Consider the following 23,008-nt stretch of genomic DNA (forward strand, 5'->3'; position numbering starts at 1 on the left):
TATTGAAATTACATATATTATATAGCATATATACAGTATATTGTTACATGTTTGTAGTTTACATGCCTAATTTGTATTATTTACAAGTATTTACTTAGATATGTAGAACAAGTGCTAAACTCTTCAAGACCTGTGGCAGGGAATTTGACAGAAGTGTTTGTTTTGTTCAAATGGATTCTTTAAAGCATCCATGATATGTGTGATTAGAATTAAATGTTTCTTTTGTTGTTTTTGATTAATAACTGACTGTAGAGAACAAAAAGGATATAAAAAGAGACATTATTAAACAACAAATGGTTTGCTTGGATCTAATCTTTGGACTCACATCACACAGAAAACTCAAAGCTTTTAGTCTCAGTACGCAGTGAAAAGATCTTGGTGCTGAACTACACCACACAAACACTGATGAGTTAAATCTAAGCAAAATGAACCAGTCAGTGGCAAATCTTCATAGACATTTTTTGTAGCATATGAAAAGTATTTACACAAATATGATTGTGTAGAGAGAGATCTTGGCATTTTATGAATTGACCTTGAGATTGTACAAATGAAGAAAGTGTGAGAGAGGTCGAAGCATGTCTGTGAGAGAAACCATGAATCCTGCAGGATCAGTTTCAGTCTTTTTTGTGCCTCATAGAAGCATCTCTGACTGTACTGAAAATGTCATGATATATCACAATACATGGACAGGGTTGGGGATTAATGGAATACATGTAACGGGATTATTTAAAATATTAGTAATTGTATTCCACTACAGTTACAATTTAAATCATTGGTAATTAGAATACAGTTACATTCAAAAAGTATTTTGATTACTGAAGAAATTACTTTGCATTTTATTCATTAGTCATTTGTTTCATTTAATATTTAGGCCTTTCAGATGGAAAACATTTATACATATAAATGATGTGATCCAAAGTACATTTGAACAGAAGTGAAACAGTTTCTTATGATGTGTTACATTCATACGAGCAGACAGAGAAGTAAGTTTGGAGCAGAAGAAATAGAAATAAACATTTTGTAAATTTTCAGCTTTACGGTAAGCTAAAATGCTATTTCTAGACATTTTACATATACGTCACCAGCCACTGGCACTACTACTATTACAAACTACTGTCTTTTTATAGTCAAAACAAGTGAAAAAAATTACCAGTGCTGAAGAAGTAATCCAAAGTATTTAGAATACGTTACTGACCTTGAGAAATCTAATAGAATACATTACAAATTACATTTTACAGCATGTATTCTGTAATCTGTAGTGGAATATATTTAAAAAGTAACCCTCCCAATCTTGTACATGGATCTATTTGATACAATATCATGAGAAAAGTATCGTGATGTTTCGTTATTTGTTTGTATCAACACAGCCCTAGTCTAAATATATTGGAAGCGTGTACTGTATGTAATTTCTGCGCCACCAATAGCAAAAAAAAACTTTGTATTCAAAACAGTTTTCTGAATACGCCCCTGTCTACCATTGGTCAAACAAGGAGATAATCCCGCCCCCATCTCATGCCATTGGCTGAGCAGCGTTGTTGTGGTGTGTCTAAGTGGGTCGCTCTAAACAAACACAGGAATTGTCAAAGCACCAGAGAGAAAGAATGCTTACAGTTTTTGAGAAATTAATCTATTATTGGCTAACTTATAGTTGTCTCTGCATATTAAGCTGGGATAGATGCAAATATTTTAACACAGAAAAAGTGACATTCTTCAGCTTTAAGATTCTAGTAAGCTTTTATGTTGGCAGTGGATACACTGCAAAAAATTCTTACTCAGTACTTTTGTCTTATTCTCCAGTAAAATATATCTAAACATCCTTAAAACAAAGCAAAATTTACTGAGCTTTTTGCTTAAAATAAGATAAAAAAACTATTTGTCAATGGGCTAAGAAAAATAGACTTTATTCAAAGGGAAAATACATTTATGTTTTTACCCAATTGCCAAATAGTTGTTTTAAGCCTAAACCTCACTAAATTTAGTTTAGATTTCTCTCAAACCAAGACTTAATATCTCATGTAATTTTGCTTCTCAATTAAATGTATCTTGTTTTAAGGATGTTTATATATTTATAAATACTGATTAAGAAAACAATATTTAGAAGTGGATGGAAGAGCATTGTGTATTATGTTCAAGTTGTCGAAAACCTCCCTACAGCACTTTTCATATCACTGATTACTTCTAAATGGATTACTAGATTCCACAATATATCTCAGCATCTCAGGAAATTCTTTTCACATGAATCCATCACTATAGAAAATGCACTCTAAACAGTTTTGTATGGCACATACTGTATATAAATAGTAGGCAAGCACAGTAATGAAATGTCATACCAGTTGAGAACAACTGGGTTTGGGGACAAAACATTTATCCTCATTGTCTCTCCCATGTCCTCTCAGCTCTGCTGGTGGCAGCCCGTATGCATGAATTCCGTCGCACAGTGAAGGAGGTGATATCTGTCGTCAAGGTGTGCGAGGCCACGCTAAGAAAGAGGTGAATGTCAAGGCTGATCTGAGCAGATTTTTTGGAATTGTTTGATGTGAACACTTTTCAAATTTCCAGGTTTAGAATGTGGTGATAAACTATAGTGTGGTAAACGTATGGAATGGGAATGAGAGACCATAGCAGATATCATTTTTGAGTTCCCGTTTGCTCAAATAACAAAAGAAAACATCTATGTTTCCATGACTTTATGGATTGCAACAGTCAGAAGAGAGAAATATGCCAAATCTAGTGTCACTCCCTCAGCAGCTGTATTTGAAAAGCCATTGGAGCAGTGTTGACTAGTTGTTTTTGCTGTTGTTTTTTTATTTAACTTATGCAGAGTAATATAAAACAAATAATAATTTTACAAATTTATACTAAATAATTAAAAAAAAAATAATATAAAAAAATTTGCTAGATTCATCCTGCTAAATAAGGGGGAAATGTGTCATCACAGTCTGTAAAAAGAGTCCATTGTTCAAGATCACATCACCCTAAATAGAAGGAATAACCTAATTAATGTTCAGGATTCCCACGGTAATGGAAAATCAGAACATATCAGTGAATAGTCATGGATATTCCTTTAGTAAATAATTTTTTTTCTTGTTATGCCTAGCTCTAAAATACTGCAATCTCTCTAAAATAATTTAAACAATTATTATCCATTAATCACAAACAGCTGAAAAAAGTCATGGGGAATTGATAAAAATGTGTGGGAATCATGAATGTTTGATATACAGTATAATCTTTTAAGAGCCAACAAAATGATTAATAGTATAAACCCATTTGATAGATTGTGTACCCCAATTCCTTTACACAGCCTACATTTTACCAAACTCTTTCTATGTATTGATGGTCAGGCTGACAGAGTTTGAGGAGACCCCCACCAGTAACCTGACCATCGATGAGTTCATGCGAGTGGACCTTGAGAAAGAGTGTGATCCTCCATCTTTTGTTGCCGGACAGAAAAAACTCAAGATGCAGCAGGTACATGCAGTATATGTGTATGTGGATTCAGCCATGTAAGACTCTGGATGAATTGTTTTCTTAAAGGAATAGTTCATCCAAAAATCAAGCATAGCATTAGTTCAGGCAGGTGACGCTCATCTGATCATGGCATCTACCAATACAATTCAGAATCCAATCAAGCAATCCTTTTTAGGTCCTCCCTTCATTCATTCTCTCAGCTGCTTTTCCATTACAGGGATGCAAGCTACATTTAACATCCTCCTCCATCCCCAGATATCTCAACATATGTTCTGTTACTCTGCGCTTTTTATAATTCCACTGACAATCAATTGTAAGTCTATCTTCAATGTGTTTGTGGCTTGTTCTTGATAACCAACTTGTTATATTTGGAATCTTATCAAGTGTCAAGTATTTAATCTCTTATGCAAGGTTCAATTGTACCATGTTGCACTGTCAGAAATTTGAAAATTGTACAATGTTATAATATAATAATATAATGCGGCTGCATGGATGGGTGGGGAGTTTGCCCAGAACAGATCCATACCACAAACAAATATTTCAATTGTCTACAAGTCAATAAAGTATTAATTCAAGTATTCAAGTTAGTATTCTTTTGACAGGAGTGGTCCTGACTGAAATGAAGATTCTGTCGTCATGTACTCATGTTGTTCCCAACCCGTATACTTTAATTTATTCTGTGGAACACAAAGGGAGACGTGAGGGAGGCTGTTATCCTCAGTCACTATTCACTTTCATTACATGGAAAAAAGATAGTGATTGAGGTTGTCACTCTGCCAAACGTCTTCTTTTGTGTCCAACAGAAAAAAAAAGTAATCCAGGTTTCATTTTTGAATGAACTTCCCTTTAATTTAAATTTCATTCTCACTATTTCAGCTGGAGCAGGAGTTGGCCAAGAAACTTGAGGAGTACCAAGGTTAGTCTGCCTTCCTGGAATAAGATATCGATTCACTCTATTGACTCTCAACAAGACATCCGAATGCTCTCTGTTGTAACGTTGTCTCAGCTATATTAAGGGTTTTAAGATTTTTCAGCGATAATGATTCACAAATGCCCTTGTGGTCTGGAGCACCCACCTTGATTTCAGCAGAGGATTTAATGAATGTTCTCCATTAGGGCTGCACCTAACGATTATTTTTTATCTGTTAATCTAACGATTATTTTTTATCTGTTAATCTAACGATTATTTTGCAGAATAGACGATTAATCTAACAACTAATTTGGCAATTTTTCTAAAGATTTTTAATTATTATTACTTGATTAATATAACCATTAATTAACCCAAAATAAATATAAAAAAAACTTGTCTTATTAATATTTTAACAAGTTATCTTCTCTTAAACACAAACAAATGTACAAGAAACAAAGTGTGCACTGCAGGACATTGTTCCTCAACAAAAATAGCCCTGTCTTAACTGGTAATCTCCATTTTACAGTCCAACATTAATTTTATTTTGGAGAGATTTTATGTTAGACTGCTAAACTCGAGGTTGCACAATGTTTTGATATTCCTCCTGAAAGTGACTTGAATTTTACGTTTGTTTAATTTATTTTGTTGTTGGATTGCTAAATGTAGATTACACTTTCCTTTTACTGGAATTGAACAAGTTCTTACTTAAAATCACTCCAAATTAAAATTAAAGGAATCTACATTTAGCAATCCAACACAAAATAAATGAAAAATATTTTCAAGTCACTTTAAGGAGGAATATCAAAACATTGTGCAACCTCAAGTTTAGCAGTCCAACATAAAATAATTTTACAGTAAAATTAGTGCAATTTGATTAACACTTAAATGTTTTTCTAACAGGAATAACTAAAACTTGTGCATTCTTAATAAACTCTCAGTAATACACACACCCAATTTAGCACATACACACAATCTCTCTCCCCCTCCTTCCACCTCTCCTCCTTTATCCCTCCCCCTCATCTTACAGTAAAATTAGTGGAATTCGAGCAACAGTTAACTTTTTCTAACGAGAATAACTAAAACTATTGCAATCTGCATTAAATCTCAGTGGGGCAAGGAATATAATTGAAACGATTTACAGACTGTAACAGTCACACAGTTTACGCCATTTTCACACCCATACATGGCCGTTAAAGTAAACAGAAAATATAAAACGGATAAATAACAAAATTAGATGATGCATGGTGTGAAGTTACATTAGTGGCGGTGCAGAAATTACTTTTAACATGGGGGCGAGGAGGAAACATTTAGAAAATCAATCCTCTACGATCATTTTGGAAAAAGAATCGTCTCATTGGCTAAATTTGAGTTTTTACTCAACAGACTTTTGACGACATGTAAGCACAATGTAACTAAAATATATTAAGCAAACTGAGAGAGGGGTCCTCTTAATATATATTCACACAGTATAGTATATTGTAATTTTTTTATTTAGATTTAGCTTTATATATACATTTTAGCTTTTTTTTAATTGTTTTAAATTTCACATTCTATCAATTTATAAGATGTCATGAAATCGCATTTTTAATAATGATATAAGCTGTTGTCACTGTTTCAAATTTTTTACACATTTGTAACAAAACAATTCGCAAGGTAGGAACCTAATAATGAAAATTATGGGTCACGATTGTGAAATTTGGTTGACAATTAATTGTTAAACAAATCATTGCGATTATGACTATGATTACTGTTTTAGGACTATGATGATTAATTGTCTGTTTTACATGTTTCATGAATATGTTGATTAATTACCATACAAACTCTATTTGTGCTTCATGCACACAACAAAGTAATTTATACAATTTAGCTTGGGTCATATAATAAAATAAGGGTATAGGATTTCCTTTCAGGCTTCAAAACGTATGAATGACAACATTTAAAATAATATTTTAATTATCATAATATTTCTAAATAACTAAAACATATCTCTCTTATTTGTCCAATTTACTTTTGATCCATTGGACTTTTTCAATGTTTTCTTTTCTTTTTGATTCTTTTGTAACCCAGCCAACCTGTATAGCTATTATATTATATTATATTATGCAATAGTAAAATATTTTTGCCTTAAATTCTTGCATTTTATAATTTCCACAGAAATAGAGCAGGGCATCTCCTCTGTCTAACTGCGTGTTATTAACATTGCGTGAATAAACCCACAATGACCACGGACATTTGACATTACATGGCCGTTAAGTGAAACGTTTTGCGTTCACAAAATTAATACGTTTATACCTTGTTTATATTTTCCTGGGAGTTTGGCGCAAGCCTCTGTAGATGGCGTGCACATCAGAGCACTCGAGAACTGGTTCATCTTCACACGATCTCAAGAGAGCTGCTCTTGTGATGTCCGTGGTGCGGTTCACTGAGATGTTTTCAGTTCAACTGAATGAGACACAAGTGCTTTTTCCTGCGTGCTCATGAGACAGCATGCAAGGAAAGGCGAGGCTGAATCCAGCTTCTTAATTAACTGCTTTTTATTTAGTAAAGGGGCCTCGGACACTAAACAACTCTATCACTGGCGAGTGAAATGTTCAAATGTACTTGCCAGTGGCTAATAACAGATGTATTTTGGTCGCATAGCGCGAAATTTACTCGCATTTGCGAGTGATTTACTCGCAATGTAGAGGGCTGAAAATCTATTTTAAGTGACTACTACTAACAAAAACAGGTGTTGTAATACTATGTCATGTTTGGGTGGGGACAAAAATTAAACCAGACTTACGGTGCTGCCGTCTTGACAAGCGATCCGGGATGCGTTTGCTTCAAGTGTTTGTTCATGGCGGTTGTACGGCTGTGATAAGCCATTTCCAATTTGCATATCTTACACAGCACCACATAGTTGGTCTCTGGCTAAAATACTCCCACGCTTTAGATCACCGTGGGCGAGTTTTTTTTTAGCAGCAGCTTGTTCTTTAGGAATCCATGCTTAAACCGGTTGATGCCATTTTAATTATTCCATTGTGACGAATGTTTTTCAAATCGATGTATTTCTGTATTCGATGAATCGTCCCAGCCCTAGTCACTATATATTTAGACTATCACTATATGTCATAACCTGACATGCCATTAGCATCTGTACACACTCAACCAATATAATATTTGGAATCAATGTTGCATGCAGAATTTTTATCAGACAAAAGAACAAACTGTCAATCAGAGACATCACACTTATCTGTATGTGTGTTTATGTGTGTCTGCAGGTGAGATCTACTCATACCGGGATGTGATTGAGACACAGCTGGCAGGGAACAGCAGAACCAAACTGAGAGGGATTTATGCCTCCTACGCAAGAGAAGGTTGATCAAATCAAATGCTCTGCATGTTTATTTAGTTCATCTCTGCTTTCTGCACCTCATCTGAGCACAATTCTCTGATGATATTTGTTGTTCACTTATCAGAGATTATTTAATGTTTTTTTGCAGATAAACGTTGGCTTAATTGCCCAGCGTGCAAACTACACATAATATAAGCAGTGTAATTCAAAGTTTTTAATGAAATTAATTGCATGCTATTACAATTAATTGAATTAATCACAAATATCAATATTTGTCAGATAAAGAGAATTCAAAGATTTAGTTTGTTTTACTTCCATATAACTGAACAAAAGCCTTTCACTGGCCTACTGTCCACAACTAGCAAGGAAGATTTAGGGGTCATTCACACAGGGCATGCTCTTGCATCAGTTCTGCACTGAAGTTGGTAATTTCTTCACAACTAATGTCACCAAATGGAATTGCAAAAATAAACATTTTTAAACAGCTTTCCCGAATACTCCCTCCATCTGTAACTGGTAAAACAAACAGGAAGTCCAGCTTCAGGCACCGATGTTGCTGTGTATGTCTAGTCGGGATGTTCAAACAGAGCAATCTTCTGATAGGACCACAGAGCCATTATATTTACACTTTTCAGGGAAATCAGCCTATGGATGGTTTAGTTGTTGTCTCTGCATTTTAAGCTGGGATAGGAGAAAGTATTTTAACGTTGAAATATTGAAAAATACGCACATCAGCTTTGATTTGTTGGCAGGTGAATGCCTTTGGCCATTGCATCGTGTTTCATCCCATGAATATTGCATTTGTAAGAGTCTGTGTCAAGTAAAGTAGTTCAATAAAAAAAAAAAAAAAACATGTGTCTCAAGATTAGGGATGGGCACGAGTACTTGAGGACTCAGGTGCTCGGACGTGGCAGCAATGATCGATCATGAAAATGATGATTATAGTGATCACGTGTGATTCGACTTTTCACTTAATTTGAAATCCAGTCACAATTACCTGACAACTAAACACAAACGTGTCAAAAGTTGAGATTGATTACGTTGTGACTTTGAGGGATACATGGATAATCAGAGACTTCTCATGGCAAACAAACTGATACGATGCTGCAATGCTATTGTTACAATAATCAAAACAAGAGAGTGTAATTAACCGTGTTTTGAAAACCTGTCTCTGCAAAATGTTTGCTGAACATGCTTTATTATCATTTAATGTAAGAACTTTGACTCGTTAATGGATATTATTTAATAAAAGTGAATGATTTTTACTGACTAAACCTCCCTGACCTAACACACACATGCATCTCGACTAAATGAATGAAGATTTCGTTCAAGTTTCCAAGTTAGATATCCAATATAAATTGTCATTCCGTTGCACTTTCCTCAGTTAAAAGGTGGAAATTCCGACTCTCCGAGTTGAATGGAACGATTCATGAATCACAGCAACAACAATACAGAGCATCGTGGCTTCTCTCACAAGAGCGAACATTTGGACACACACACACACACACACACACGACACACCAGGCGCGTGTGGCAGTGTACAGCAGGCGAGTGTTTCAAAAAGTTAGACAGAGCGCAGTTAAATGGAACACAATGCAGCATCTTCAAAACTGAACTTCAATTTTACACACATATTAAAACACAATGGTTATGGCATCTCCTGTTATTTGAAAATAAACATTTAAGACAGTCACTAAAAAACTGGTGCGCACTTACTAAGATTACTACAGTAACCTGAAGGAAGAACAGACAGATGCGGGTTGTGCACATTCTTTCGGAGTTGGGCAGCAAATCTTCACATAATGACAAAATACGATGCATTATATTTTGATTATTTATCAGTAATCAATAATAATCAATTAATAATAATCAATAATATGTCCTGTATGAGCAGCATTTTACACATTCAGTGGCTGTGCTGCCTGCTCTTGGAAATTGTGGTTTGGCAAGTCAAGTTGCCTTTATTATGCTTGCTGCAAACTCTCAAAACATGATGGTGGGGGCCTGGGTAGCTCAGCGAGTAAAGACGCTGACTACCACACCTGGAGTCATGAGTTCGAATCCAGGGTGTGCTGAGTGACTTCAGCAAGGTCTCCTAAGTAACCAAATTGGCCTGGTTGCTAGGGTGGGTAGAGTCACATGGGGTAACCTCCTCGTTGTCACTACAATGTGGTTCCCGCTCTCGGTGTGGCATGTGGTGAGTTATGTGTGGATGCCACAGAGAATAGCGTGAAGCCTCCACACACGCTATGTCTCCACATTGAGAATTGGGCATGCCAAATTGGTGAGAAAAGGGGAGAAAACAAAACAAAACAAAAAAACACATAGGTGGTATTTCAAGCTTGTATTTCCCTGATGGTAGGAAAATTCCTTATTTCAGAATTTATGTATGGGCCAGGGGGCATGATTTATTGTCTTTAGAATGAATCACACTTAATTGAAAACTCTAATTACGAGACTAGAAAAATCTCAATTGTTCATGCATTTATTCACAAATATCTTCATATTTTTGCTTTAACACAGTTTCAGATGACGACAGTGTGTCTCTGGCCTCTGGGCTGACTGGGGACGATGACCCGGAAGATGAGGAAATGGAGGCAGCAGTCCAACATCTCAACCAAGAGTTCATCAGTCAGGTGTTGCCGGGTTTTGAGCAGGGCAATCAGGGAGTATTAGAGGCTCAGGATGCGTGTAAGGAAACGGAACAGCTCCCCAGCCGGTCCACACATATGCCCCTGACGGTTCTTCTCGGCCCTCTGCCCAGTGCAGCCAGTCTGGGTCTTACAGACTCTATTCGGGAATGCATCACAGAGGAGGCAATGAACGGTGAGTGCGCTACATGATGATGTTCAACATGCCTGAACTAGGCTGTTATTAAAATGTACTGTGCTTCAGCTTTCTCTAATTTACATGATAAAATATTGCCACTCACACATTGAAAGAGCATTTCCTCATTTTCTGGTGATGCCTTCACTCATGATAAAATTCTTGGTTAATTACTTACATTTGCATCCATAATTTGACAGGTGCTTTATTTAATCGACTGTGTGAGATTAAATATAAATTGCTCAGTAGTGGTAGTTGTTTCATACCTAAAACCTTTCAATTACTAGTCCATTGTCATTTTAGCATACACTTGTTTTACCTAAAGTGACAGCTCACAAATTGCAGAGACAGTTACACTGGAGCATTCTGGTGGTAAGTGCCTGAGACCCCATTTATACCTGGTATTTAGAAGCATCCCGGGTGATCCGATCACATGTGGTCAGGTGAGAAATATCTCTGTTTACACCTGGTCGCTCAAGTGCGTCTCCTGTGACTACTTGTGATTGGATTTGGAGGGGAGGGACTCAAAATAAGAAAAGACAATGAAAGCATGAAAAAACAACATGCTATTTCTCCCAGAAGCACAAAGGAACATTTTGAGCAGAAATGTTCTTGCTTCTCCTAAGTGTCCCTGCATGTTGATTTCAGACACACCGAAGAATATTTGTGAAGTTCTTGTGTTTGTATCCACTTTTTTACATTTGTAATTTTTAAAATTCCTTTTAAAGCAGCTCATAACCGACAAAGTTTAAACTTTTGTTTTAGTGCAGCATTTGATTGACAGGTGAGGGGTGGTGCTTCGATGTTGCCAAAACACATTAAGGGCGGATTAGCGTTTACACCTCAAATGTGATGTGGTTACATGCGTTTTTGACCACATTCAAATGTGGTTTTTGTTATCCGATCACAAAAGTTATAGTTGAGATTGACTGAGCAGGGAGGAGAAATTATAATAAAAGAGGACTTAAATATTGATCTGTTTCTCAGCCACACCTATCATATTGCTTCAGAAGATATGGATTTGACAACTAGAGTCGTCTGTAGTGCATTTATGCTGCCCTTATGTGGATTTTGGAGCTTCAAAATTTTGGCACCCATTCACTTGCATTGTGAGGACCTACAGAGCTGAGAAATTCTTCTAAAAATCATAATTTGTGTTCAGTTCAGCAGAAGAAAGTAAGTCATACACATCTGGGATGGCATGAGTGTGAGTTAATAATGAGAACATTTTCATTTTTGGGTGAACTCTCTCTTTAAGTCAAAGTTAAGAGGTCATATTTTTCCTGACCTGTGTGTATTTACCTCTTTGCTTTTCTGAAGACTTAATTCCAACTATCCATAAATTCGCATGATCATTCAAAGGTATTGACTTGTTTTTTAAAAAAAGAGTTGATGACACTGTTACAGTTTTTGATTCTTTGGAAAGAGGTATTCAAACATTTACATATTATCATGTTTTGTCCTATTTTTATATAAAGAATATGTGTTCTTCAGTGCAACAAAAATTCCTTTGTATATCAAGCTGATTTTTTTTTATCTTAAAAGCCATTGGTTTTCTTTGTTATAAGATGGATGATCATATGAATGGTGGAGAATGTTTAATCTTTAGGAAAGCTTTAACCCTTTGCTAGTTAAGTCGGTGCTCCAATGGTGGTTCTGCAAGACATAATCACTTAGTGCTTTGTGAAATCCTTTTAAGACGTTTAATAAGAGCTGATCCTGTCTGTATTGCAGATGAGACACCACAGATGCACCTTCTTATTATAATGTTTTTATGTTGATGTTACATCAGTTTAAAAAGTGCATATGATTTCAGACTGATAGGAAAAGCATGGTGCTTCACTCTTAAAGAATATTAGATGGTGTCCTGGTTTGCTCGCACGGATTGGGGTCTTTTGTCATTTGACTGTCATTCAGCAGTGTAAACATGAGTGGATTCAGTTAAATTTAAACTGGACATAATGAGGTAGTATGTCATTATCATATTACACATGCACAAGACACTAACCCCCAGCATACATGTGGTTAAGCTGTATTGATCCACAAAGTACTGATGACATCTAGTTAGACCCAATATTAAGAACATTATCTGGCCATAACACGTTGATTGATGTGGCTGCAACAGATTACTTTATTTACTATGGGCTTTAAATCGGAGATTATTGATATTCATCAAAGATGCCTTTGGGATCACAGAAAATAAAATGTCACAGGAGAGCAGAACATCTCAAGATCAGTCTGCCACACTGCCCAGATACACTTCTTTGGCCTCAGCACCTGCTCACTTGCTGAACTCCGGCCATTCCCTTTTACCCTTTGACCCTGACCCCTGATGACTCTGCGACCTAGGTGTTCCCTGCAGCTCTAAGCAACTGTGATTAGCAGCAGTGGTTTATCTGGATGCAGCATATGTCTCCCCAGGCCAGTCTATGAGATCAGTGCAGAGCCGCTTTATTTTAAAGCAGTTCAGGGTGTGATCTGCTGTCTATGCAGCTTTCCGTGGACTATTCCTGCAGTGCCAGTTTGCTGATATGTTTACCTCATCGTCATTGTTCTTTTGAAGGCGAAGCTGATGATTCTGCAGGAGTGAAAGCCTCTTAGAGTCTCTTATAAAGACTGCTTTATGGGGTTCCACCTGGCACTGCTAAATCTCACTCCTCATAACAATACACACAGCAGACTATGAAGGTTGGTCACACTGACTGCTTGTGTAAATGTGTTTGTGTGTCTGTTGAAAGATGAGGGATTGGAGAGAATAGAAGAAAAGAGAAATGGGAGAAGGAATGAGTTATGAGACTAAAGCATCATGTTTTGAACATTGTATTTATTTAGGTTTTTCCATTTGTATACATTTTCCTATTGAACTATGAAACCAATATACTTTAAAATGGGTCCTTAAGGGGATAGTTCACCCAAAATACAATTCTGTCATCATTTACTCACCCTAAAATTATTCCAAACCTGCAATTTCATCTCTTGCCTCCTTTATTTATTTATTTTTTAAAAAATAACAGTTACAGGTAAGCATGTAAAGCACATACATGTAAACATATACTTGTGTCAAAGATTTATACCTGTAAAAAAAAATCAAATTAAATGGATAGTTCACCCAAAAATGAAAATTCTCTCATTATTTACTCTCATGGCATTCCAGATGTGTATGACATTTTTTCTTTGTTCAAGTTCTTTGACACAAAATATAAAGTAGATATATGTACAATTATACCATAATATATTGTGAATAATCATGATTAATCACAGAAAACTGTGCAATCAATTGGTTCAAATCGATTCACAGCCCTATTATATAAACACTGTTTCATAATTAAGCCGCAAGACGTAAACATTATGCATCTTAACACAATTTGTTTGTGATAAAATAGCTTACTAAACTAATCTGTTATTTAAAGTTATTTCCAATATTATAACTTCATTGTCATGATGTCATAATCTGGTAAATGCTGTAATGCCGGTAACTCCCTGATTTTGTCATGCTAAAATCAGTAGTATGGAATTATATAGTGTGGTTTGTGTAGTATGGAATGAAATAGTGCCAAGAGCTGCATTTTCAAACTTCTGCATTATTTATGCAGGTCTGCATAAACTCTGTTTACTCTAAATACTCATGAGGCAGACAGACAAAGTGAGAGTGAATGAGAGAGGTAGAAAGGGAGTGACCAGGAATGTAAGCAGTATGCAGTGTGTGTGTGTGCGTGTGTGTGTGTGCGTGTGCGTGTGTGTGTGCGTGTGTGTGCGTGTGTGTGTGTGTGTGAGGTCTGGCAGATGCATCTCGCACTCTGACAGGCTGTCAGTATTGCAGTGTCTCACTCTTTCAGACTGTCTGTCTCTGGAGTTCTCTGGGGACACTTGAGATTCACTCGCTCTCTTAAACTCTTCCACTTTCACTGCAGTGAAGAGAGTGACTAGCCAATTCCATAGCATCTGTTTCAATCAGGTTCGAATTTCCACTTGCACACCAGTTTTAGCCCAGAAAATCTCCAATCGAAAAGCATCTGAGAAGTCCTACTTATTGAATCAATATACTGTATATTTTCCAAAGCACTGAGTGCACTGAAATATGAATTATATCTGATGATGATAAAAGGGGTTGGGAATTCATTATCTAATTTCTTTTCACTATTCAATATATTTCAACCTCAGACAGCGCTGGCTAGCAGATCTTCAGTAATGCATTTCAGATTGACTGTGTGTGTGTGTGTGTGTGTGTGTGTGTGTGTGTGTTAGTGTGAGGGAGAGAATGAATGAAAAGATGAAAATACAGGAATGCTTTTTTTTTCTTCTTGCGATTCTTGGTTCTATGAACCTTGCTTGAACTTTTTCATTTTAAATGCCAAGCATTAGCCAGCATGCCCGTGACTGAAAGGAGAGGCGTACTTAAGGAGAGACCAGCCTGTTCTCACAAAGCTGCCTGTGACACTCCCCTTCCAAGATCTCTTTAAAACCTGGTATTCTGATGCTCTCCTGAGCTTTAGTGTGATGAGCAGCTTTCAGAGCCAAACATTTCAGAACTACAGAACAGAGTTACAACCATGAAAGGACAAGTTATGACAAGGAACAGTGGAAAGCCAAAGCTCTCAAAAAAGTGTCTTCCAAACTAAGTGAGTTCTGAACTGACCACCCCACACCTTTCAGCCATCCAAAGCTCTCAGAGTTGATGCTATAGTCTTCGAAGGGAATAGGCCACTTCTGAATGGAACACACCCCATGATACCCCATTTGCTGATCCCGTTCCCCCTCCCTTCCCTCATCTTCTCCTTTTCTCTTTATAAAAGTGCAGAAAGGCCTAAAGTAAAATGTTTCAAAAATAGTGAATATTGATCTTACTGTTGTGGGGCACCATAGGATTAAATCCAGTCAGTTGACTTCTAAAGCACTCAGTCCAGGTGGGAAAAAGATAAATTCTCCTGTCTGTATACATTTACAGGGCATGTCTAAGTTTCCTGCTGCAGGGACACTGGAGCTCATCTTGGTTGATAACATTGACCTACATCATCACTTTGCTCATCAGCCCATTCTGCATTTCTGCATTGCACTTACAATTTATTCACTGAGCTCCAGCTCTGGTGCTGCTGTCTTGTGGTCCAGCACAGTCTGTGTACTGTCCTTCCCTTTCTGTGCTGGCAAAGGGCTGTGTTGATGTTGCTCTAGCTTGCAAGTGTAAAGTATTGATCTAATGGCCTGCATGCATTCAGATAACTGTGCTTGATTCAGAGTGATTGGCTGTGGCTTTGAGGGAGAGAGAGAGACAGAGACAGAGGGGGATGGGGGACTGTGTGTAGCTGGGGATGACAGTTATGCTCAGAAGACATTCAGTGAATGACGCATGGCATGGGAAATGGAAAGGCTGCAGGTAAATGCAGCATTTAAGCTTTCAAGCAGAAGTAGATGGAAGTGTTTGACATGATCAAAACATGCTGAGGGATAGTGGGGAGTAAGAGACTATTTTGTAGTCGCCCCATATTTCAAGTTAACCACATGTTTAGAATGTTAGAGGGATAGTTCACCCAAAAATGAAAATTCTGTCATAATCTACTCACTCACATATTATTTCTAACCTGTATGACTTACTTTCTTATGCGGAACATGAAAATAATTTTTTTATGAATATCGCACATTCGCAGTTCATCTTTTTCAGTACCAAAATACCAGATTCAGTACCAGAAGAGTATGCTTCACTTTAAAGCTTGAAAAGGACCCAAATGTATAAAAAGTAGTCCATAGAACTCTTGCATCATATTCCAAGTCATCTGAAGTCATTCAGTGTGTTTTGGTGAGAAGTAAACTGAAACAAAAGCAATTTTCATGGAAAATATTGATGTCCATCATGAGCGCTTAGAGAGAAGCTATTTCATAGTGGCTCATTGTTTAGCACTTAAAAAATCTAAAGAATTTGGAATGATATCAGGGTAACTAAATTCTGACAGAATTTTCATTGTATCTCTTTAATGTGTTTGAGCATGTATGAAGTTTGTATGAAGTATTTAAAAACCTAAGTCAAATATACAAGAATTGAAATATAGTAGCTAATCTGGAAGAGCATGGTGCGAGCTACACCAAGATCATGGGTTCAATTTCTTTGGATGTTCTTTTTGTATTCTGTATACATTAAGATTGCACAGTAAGTTGTTTTGAATACAAGCATTTGCCTAATGCATAAATGAAACAAGAAATGCGTAAATAAAACAAGACATTTTATTAAATGCATACATTTAATGAAACAATAATTTAATTAAATGCATTATGAATTTTTTATTTAAATTGAATTGTGTAATTATGAAAATTTTATAAGTGTCAATTCTGTATATGCACACATATATTCTTCACTCATTGGCCTGCTTGCACACAGCACAGTCAGTTGGAGCAGGTGGTGAGGTTGGAAAAAGCCCTTAGAGGGTATTGTGCCATATTGCAAGATTCTTTTTTCCACCTTACCCAGTTTTTTGTTTATAAGAGCATGAAACACCCTCAAACCACAACTCTCTTATATTGTCAAGCATCCTGCAAAGGAAGCTAGTTTCATTCTATCAGTATAATGCTAGTCGCAATTGAAATTTATTTGATTGAATTGAAATTAAGGCAGACAGTTTTGATTCACTTCAGCAAATCAAAGTTAATGTCTTCGTTTGCTGACAGATGGGCTATAACCATATTCAACTTATAATGCATTACACTAAAATATGTTATAAAACATATATCTAAAAACCTTTGTCTTTTCAATTTTGGGTGATATCCAAAAATATTCAAGTGTTGCTTCCAATGTCCATTCATCTTTGTGGCATTTTAATATGGAGCATCAAGCTTATCTTTTTTTTTTTTTTTTGCATAATGATTCACATGATTCATTATGTAATCTAGATTATGTTCAGTGAAGTGCATATGCATATTAGAGGCTCATTCCCCAATGAAATATGTTGGTGCATATTTCATCATTAGCATTAAATCTTCAGCTTGTTTTCTGTTCTTTATCGAATCACAAACCCAACATGTCAAATATTTTTGTAGATACTGTATTCCTCTTAAACCTCAAACAGTAGTGAATAGACTCACCTTTCTTGTGCAGTCATGAACATGAGAAGACATTCTGATATTAATTTGATGTTTTTGACTCAACCTCAGTTGCTTCTAATTACTGGTTTGACAACAGCTGCTTACCACACCCTAAGCCTAGTGAAGTTAGTAACTAGAGGTTGTGCACCATGCCCCTCTGGTAACAACTTTGCCTGTGTGACCTTTGGGTGACTTCTTTCACGTTTTCAAACCCCTTTGAAAATGGAGCTCTTTGTGAGAGGCTACCACCATCTATCCAACACCAATCATACACACACCAGCCTTCTAAGTGATAGAAACCTGATCACGCCATGTTGTTTTTCTTTCTCCCTTCTTTGCAAGCCGGCTGTGCGGTCGCTCTGGGGAAGTGCTGTGCTTTGCTCCACTGGGTTTGATATGTGACAGCCACTGCAAGCTGCCTGCAAACAAGCCCAATTCCCTCCTATACCAGTGTGCCTATGTAGGTCCATGCCTGAGCAAGTATCCTATCTCCGTTTTATGGAGGAGAGACCTGGATTCAATTACAGTCTTGCTGAAGATTTAGAATCGACCTCCCCCTTGAAAAGCTCCCAGGTGTTAGAGGAGAAGGCAATAGAACAGTTGTACTGTAGATGTACTAGAAGGCTGTCAGAACAACCACAAACATCCCACTGGCACTGAGTACATGAGTATGTGCATGTATGTGCGTGTGATGTGGACTGTCCTAGTGTAGACTGAGTTTTTTTTCTAGACCTACTAACTGTGCACGTCTTTGCTGGCTATCGGCACATGCTCCAGCTGTTGACTATGGTAAAAGAGTATCGCAAAGCAGTCGAAGTGCGTATGTGTCAAACGCAACCTTATGGACTTGCTGTTAAAAGGGTATGATTTGAAAGGATAAGCACTTGACCGTGCACAGGACAGAACAGCAATCTAAAAAATGAAGTATACCTTAGCCATAATGCCTGCTTTAATTCTCCTTGCTGCTGGGATCATGCTGCATTTAAGTCCTCCTGAGAATGTCGGAATTCAACGTGTTTTGCATCCGAATGATTTTAGTGAGAAAGAATGTATCCATATTTCTATTTACAATATTTATTTACTTACTGACAGAGACAAGAAGGTTTTTTTTTTTACCAATGAAACTAATTAGTCACATTTCTACTATCGAGCCAGTGCCAGCCAGGGCTATCAATGGGTCAACCGGGGCCAATAGCCTCAGACCTCGAGTCGCAAGGCCGAAATTGCTCTGCATTCCCACCATCGGGCCAATAGCCCTGCAGTGCACGCTTGACAAGCCTTATTCTCTGCTAATGCCATCGCTTTTCTTCATTAACAATACAAAAACACAAAAAAATTTATTGCACAGTCAAAATCCACAAGTAAAATGTAATTATTGCCAAAACCAATGTGTTTCCGCCATAATTATTTAATCAACATGCATCTAAAAGAAAATCCAGAGTTTCCCACTGGTAATTACGACTTTGTTGCTCGTCTTATAAATATTATGATTCCAATATGACTTCAGCGCATTATCAAACAAAAATCTTTTTGATTGCAACAATGGGTGAAATTGAGTTTGCATGAATAGAAGTATTTCCGTTCACATACTTGTATGAAATATGTTTGAATGTTAGGCCCCGAAAGATATATTGAGTTTTCTCTTTAAAATGAAATGCTGCAGTGTCAGCGCAACCGTTTGAAGAGAATGTTACTGAGCAAGTAACTTAAAGTCAATATATTTATAGCAACTTAATTGAATGATAATGCATCCAGGTTTTATGGCACAAACTTTTAAAGCTAACTCTATCACCTCCCATGAGTACTGAGGTTTGTTCCCACCACAGAATGCAAGAATGTTGAGTATATTCAATTGCGTGTTGGCAATGGGTTGGCCTAGCGCTTGTGCCTGTGTTTTACATATTTGCATAAAGTATGTTTCTGGCCTAAGAATGTGACTTGGTTCACTTTCCTCTCTGACCATGATGGAAGTGGCAGAGAATAGTAATAGCCACTTTAGCAGTCAAGCTGTCAGGGTGATGTTCAGTTTTCTTGTCTATCATAGAAGGTCAGTTTCCCTAAGTTTTGTTGACACTTGACTGTCAAACTTCAGTTAGAGTTCCTTTTTAAGAAGGTTCCTCTGAGGTATCTATCTCAAGTGATACTCATTTAAATGATACTGCATGCCATCTTTTAAGTAGTGTGATGTGTCCAAGAACTCACATATGAAGGAATACGAATCTGAGATGGGGGACATATTGCGACCTATTTTATCTCTTCTCAGCTCACATATTTAAATCTGTTCTCCCTGGCCAGCCTCACTGGGAGAACATCAGAGTGGATGAATGTGAGTTGGATGGCCACAGTAAAGACACCATTCACCAAGACCTCTCTGTTCGATTCATGAACATCTGGACCTGATCCACTGAGACTCTGCCAATCCTATCACTAGTTGTCTTTGCCTTCTCCCAGGCCAACTTTTGAAAGCTTTTCATATTTTGAAAAGACATTTTTCAGTATATTAAAATAAGCTTTAAAGTCACACACAGAGGCATGGGAAATTACTCAAAAAGATTTTCTTTAGTTGGATAGGTTATTTAATCTAAATATTTGTTTGAATAGATCACACACAAAAGGACATCAGAACTAAAGTGTTTATTTTTTATTATCTAGTTTTAGTTGATTCTTAATCCTTCATGAGAGAACACTAATGACTTTTGTATTCCAAATGGCTCGCAACCAAGTATAATTTCATTCACATTTACAGGCATAGATTCTGTTTTATATCGTGATTGTTTTCTTTTATCACATCTATTCACAGCTCTCCCTTCTGACTCTGATCTCATTTATATTTATGTATTACTTCATGCACATGCTAATTGTGTTCAGGTGATGTTTATATTCATGCAAATCTATAGCAGGTCGTTATATTAAAATACAACAACATGCCTGTTCTTATTTGCCTATATTTGTGATTTTAATTTAGGGATTAATAAAAGTGACAATGTGGATTTAAAAACAATTTCACATCACAGCTAAGCCTATTACTGACAATTACACAACAAAGAGCTGGTGGTGCATGCATTATTGACAGAACTCCACCAAAATAGTGTACTTCCTAATTACTGTGGATTTCTATAGTTCGTTTTGTACCATCTTTGACAGCTGCGTGCTTCATTCAAGCAGGAGATTATCTTCTGTTTCATTATGAAATGGGAAACTCACCTGATTAACCTGCATGCTTTCGGCCGGGTAGTAATCTCTGTGTCACGCCCTAGGGCATGTGTTATTTTGCAAGACTGCCCAGAAAATCAGATAATTAGATTCTCCATTTTTTTTTAATTATAAATATGACAATCTCAAGAATAAAGCTTTCTCATGTATGTGGTGGTGGTGTAGTGGTCTAAGCACATAACTGGTAATCTGGTAATCAGAAGGATGCTGGTTCGAGCCCCACAGCCACCACCATTGTGTCCTTGAGCAAGGCACTTAACTCCAGGTTGCTCCAGGGGGATTGTCCCTGTAATAATTGCACTGTAAGTCGCTTTGGTTAAAAAGCGTCTGCCAAATGCATAAATGTAAATGTAAATGTATATTAAAATGAGCTCTAGATTGCTTGAGCTCAAAAAGGAGAAAAATGTGCTGTTGACTGCTCAACAGGAAGGCTGGCCCAATGGCCTGGGGACAGTGTGAGATTGTTTCAGGCCAGTTCACTGAACTGTTACTTGCCCTACCAGGCCAATGCTTTGCTGTCACTATATCTTTCATTTGATGATAATTTTCACATGGTTTTATGGTTTGCAAGCTTAAAATATTAATAATAAATAAAAATGATGTGATACATTGAACATTCTTGTTACAAATTCTGCTGATTTAAAGGTCAAAGGTAACATTGTCTAGCTTGCTAACATAGATATACAGTATATAGAGATATTTGTCTAAATTGTGAGAATGACATGATATTAGAAGCATCAAACAAATCAGTACTTCATTTCATTAAACTGTAAAATACTAAATTAAAATGTCTATTTTTAGCTGAAGATAAATCAGACAGTGGAGAACTAGATCTGGATGGGATTGATGAGGATGAGATTCAAAAGGTATGTAGAATATTATTATGAATTTGTCGAATATATGAAATCAATGATGATCTCTCATTGGAACCCATTAGTTGCAGGAATTAGCACCCCTAGACTTAGAGTTACTTATCAGTATGGGTCTATTCTCATCTCTGCAGTACATTCTAAATGAGATGGAGGTGGAGGCTAAGACAGAGCTGTGGATGAAACAGAATGAGGAGTATTTGAGGGAGCAGAAAGGTAAGCGAACGGAGAAGAGTTTAATGCATTTATTAAGAAGAGCTTATACACCTGACATCAGAGGCATGTGACCCATTGAGGGAATGACTCAATACTGCTCAGCCATAGAGATAAAAAATATTCTGTGAAAGGAAGGATTTTGTTTTGAAATCCAGGCTGAGTGAATCCAAATTCATCCCAAGATTGAACCTTGAAGCTTTGGAAGATTAGGATAGATTTTTTTAATATGTAAATGAAAATATATCTATGATAAAGGAAAGATTTACCACCTGAAGTTAATCTGCTGAAAGTTTTAAAAGTTTTTTCTTTTCTTATTTTGCAGTACTTTTGTGAAGCCTTATTCATTCATCTGTCTGGATTTTAATGGATTGGGTTTTTTAAAGCTCTTCATTTTTATTGCTTTTAAGAGTTGTCTACTCTAAAATATTCTCTTTGTTAAAGCCACTAATGTTCATTTGCTCTCTTTTCTTTTTTTAAGAAAAAGAGGAGAGAATAGCTAAAGAGAAGGAGCAAGGAACATATAAGGAGAAGGTGAGCAGTGAGCATGAGTGTGTGTAATATGTGTGTGTATGTCTTAGTTGACCTGGGCTTCTCTCCCGTGCCAGGGTCTTTAGACACTCAGCAGCTGCAGGTCCTTGGAGACTGCATACTTTCCATTTTAAGTCCACTTGCTGCTCTAGTTTCACCCCAGTCTCTCAGTGCCTCCTTGACTGCTCTGACATCTGTACCATGGCTCCCAGTCAGGACTGGATTAGACGGTCCTACTCTGCACCTCTAATTAGGTGCCAGTCTGAAAGCAATTTCAGGTACAGTAGTCCACCTGCTGACTGTGAAGAGACTTGGCAAAAACGGTCAGTCGTGACCTCTCAGATCAGATGGGCTTAATTGCTTTTACAGGTCACAAATGGGATTCTGCCACTTTGTTGTTGATAGCTGTTAACATGATATCATTATGCCATGGCCCAATGGGGCAAATGTACAGTTCAAATGATACCCAAATGACCAAATGCTCACTAAATAAATTAACAACATACTTTTAGCTTTGCTTGCACTTCTAAGGTAGCACAATAGAAATGTGTTTTAAAGGTTTGTAACTCTTTAAAA

The 23,008-nt window shown here is 36.8% G+C and overlaps 1 protein-coding gene across 1 annotated transcript in view; it reads left to right on the plus strand.

Moving 5' to 3' along the window:
- The window catches only part of LOC127623556 (transcription factor IIIB 90 kDa subunit-like), a 90,314-nt gene that overhangs the window by 35,963 nt on the left and 31,343 nt on the right, over nt 1–23,008 (plus strand). The window contains exons 8-15 of the mRNA XM_052097943.1: nt 2,397–2,490; nt 3,342–3,468; nt 4,345–4,384; nt 7,639–7,734; nt 10,236–10,538; nt 21,621–21,685; nt 21,823–21,904; nt 22,383–22,435. Coding sequence (XP_051953903.1) covers nt 2,397–2,490; nt 3,342–3,468; nt 4,345–4,384; nt 7,639–7,734; nt 10,236–10,538; nt 21,621–21,685; nt 21,823–21,904; nt 22,383–22,435 — 860 coding nt within the window. The remainder of the gene's footprint in view (nt 1–2,396; nt 2,491–3,341; nt 3,469–4,344; nt 4,385–7,638; nt 7,735–10,235; nt 10,539–21,620; nt 21,686–21,822; nt 21,905–22,382; nt 22,436–23,008) is intronic.

This window comes from Xyrauchen texanus, chromosome 30 (genome assembly GCF_025860055.1).
Source record: "Xyrauchen texanus isolate HMW12.3.18 chromosome 30, RBS_HiC_50CHRs, whole genome shotgun sequence".
NCBI classification, from domain to species: domain Eukaryota; kingdom Metazoa; phylum Chordata; class Actinopteri; order Cypriniformes; family Catostomidae; genus Xyrauchen; species Xyrauchen texanus.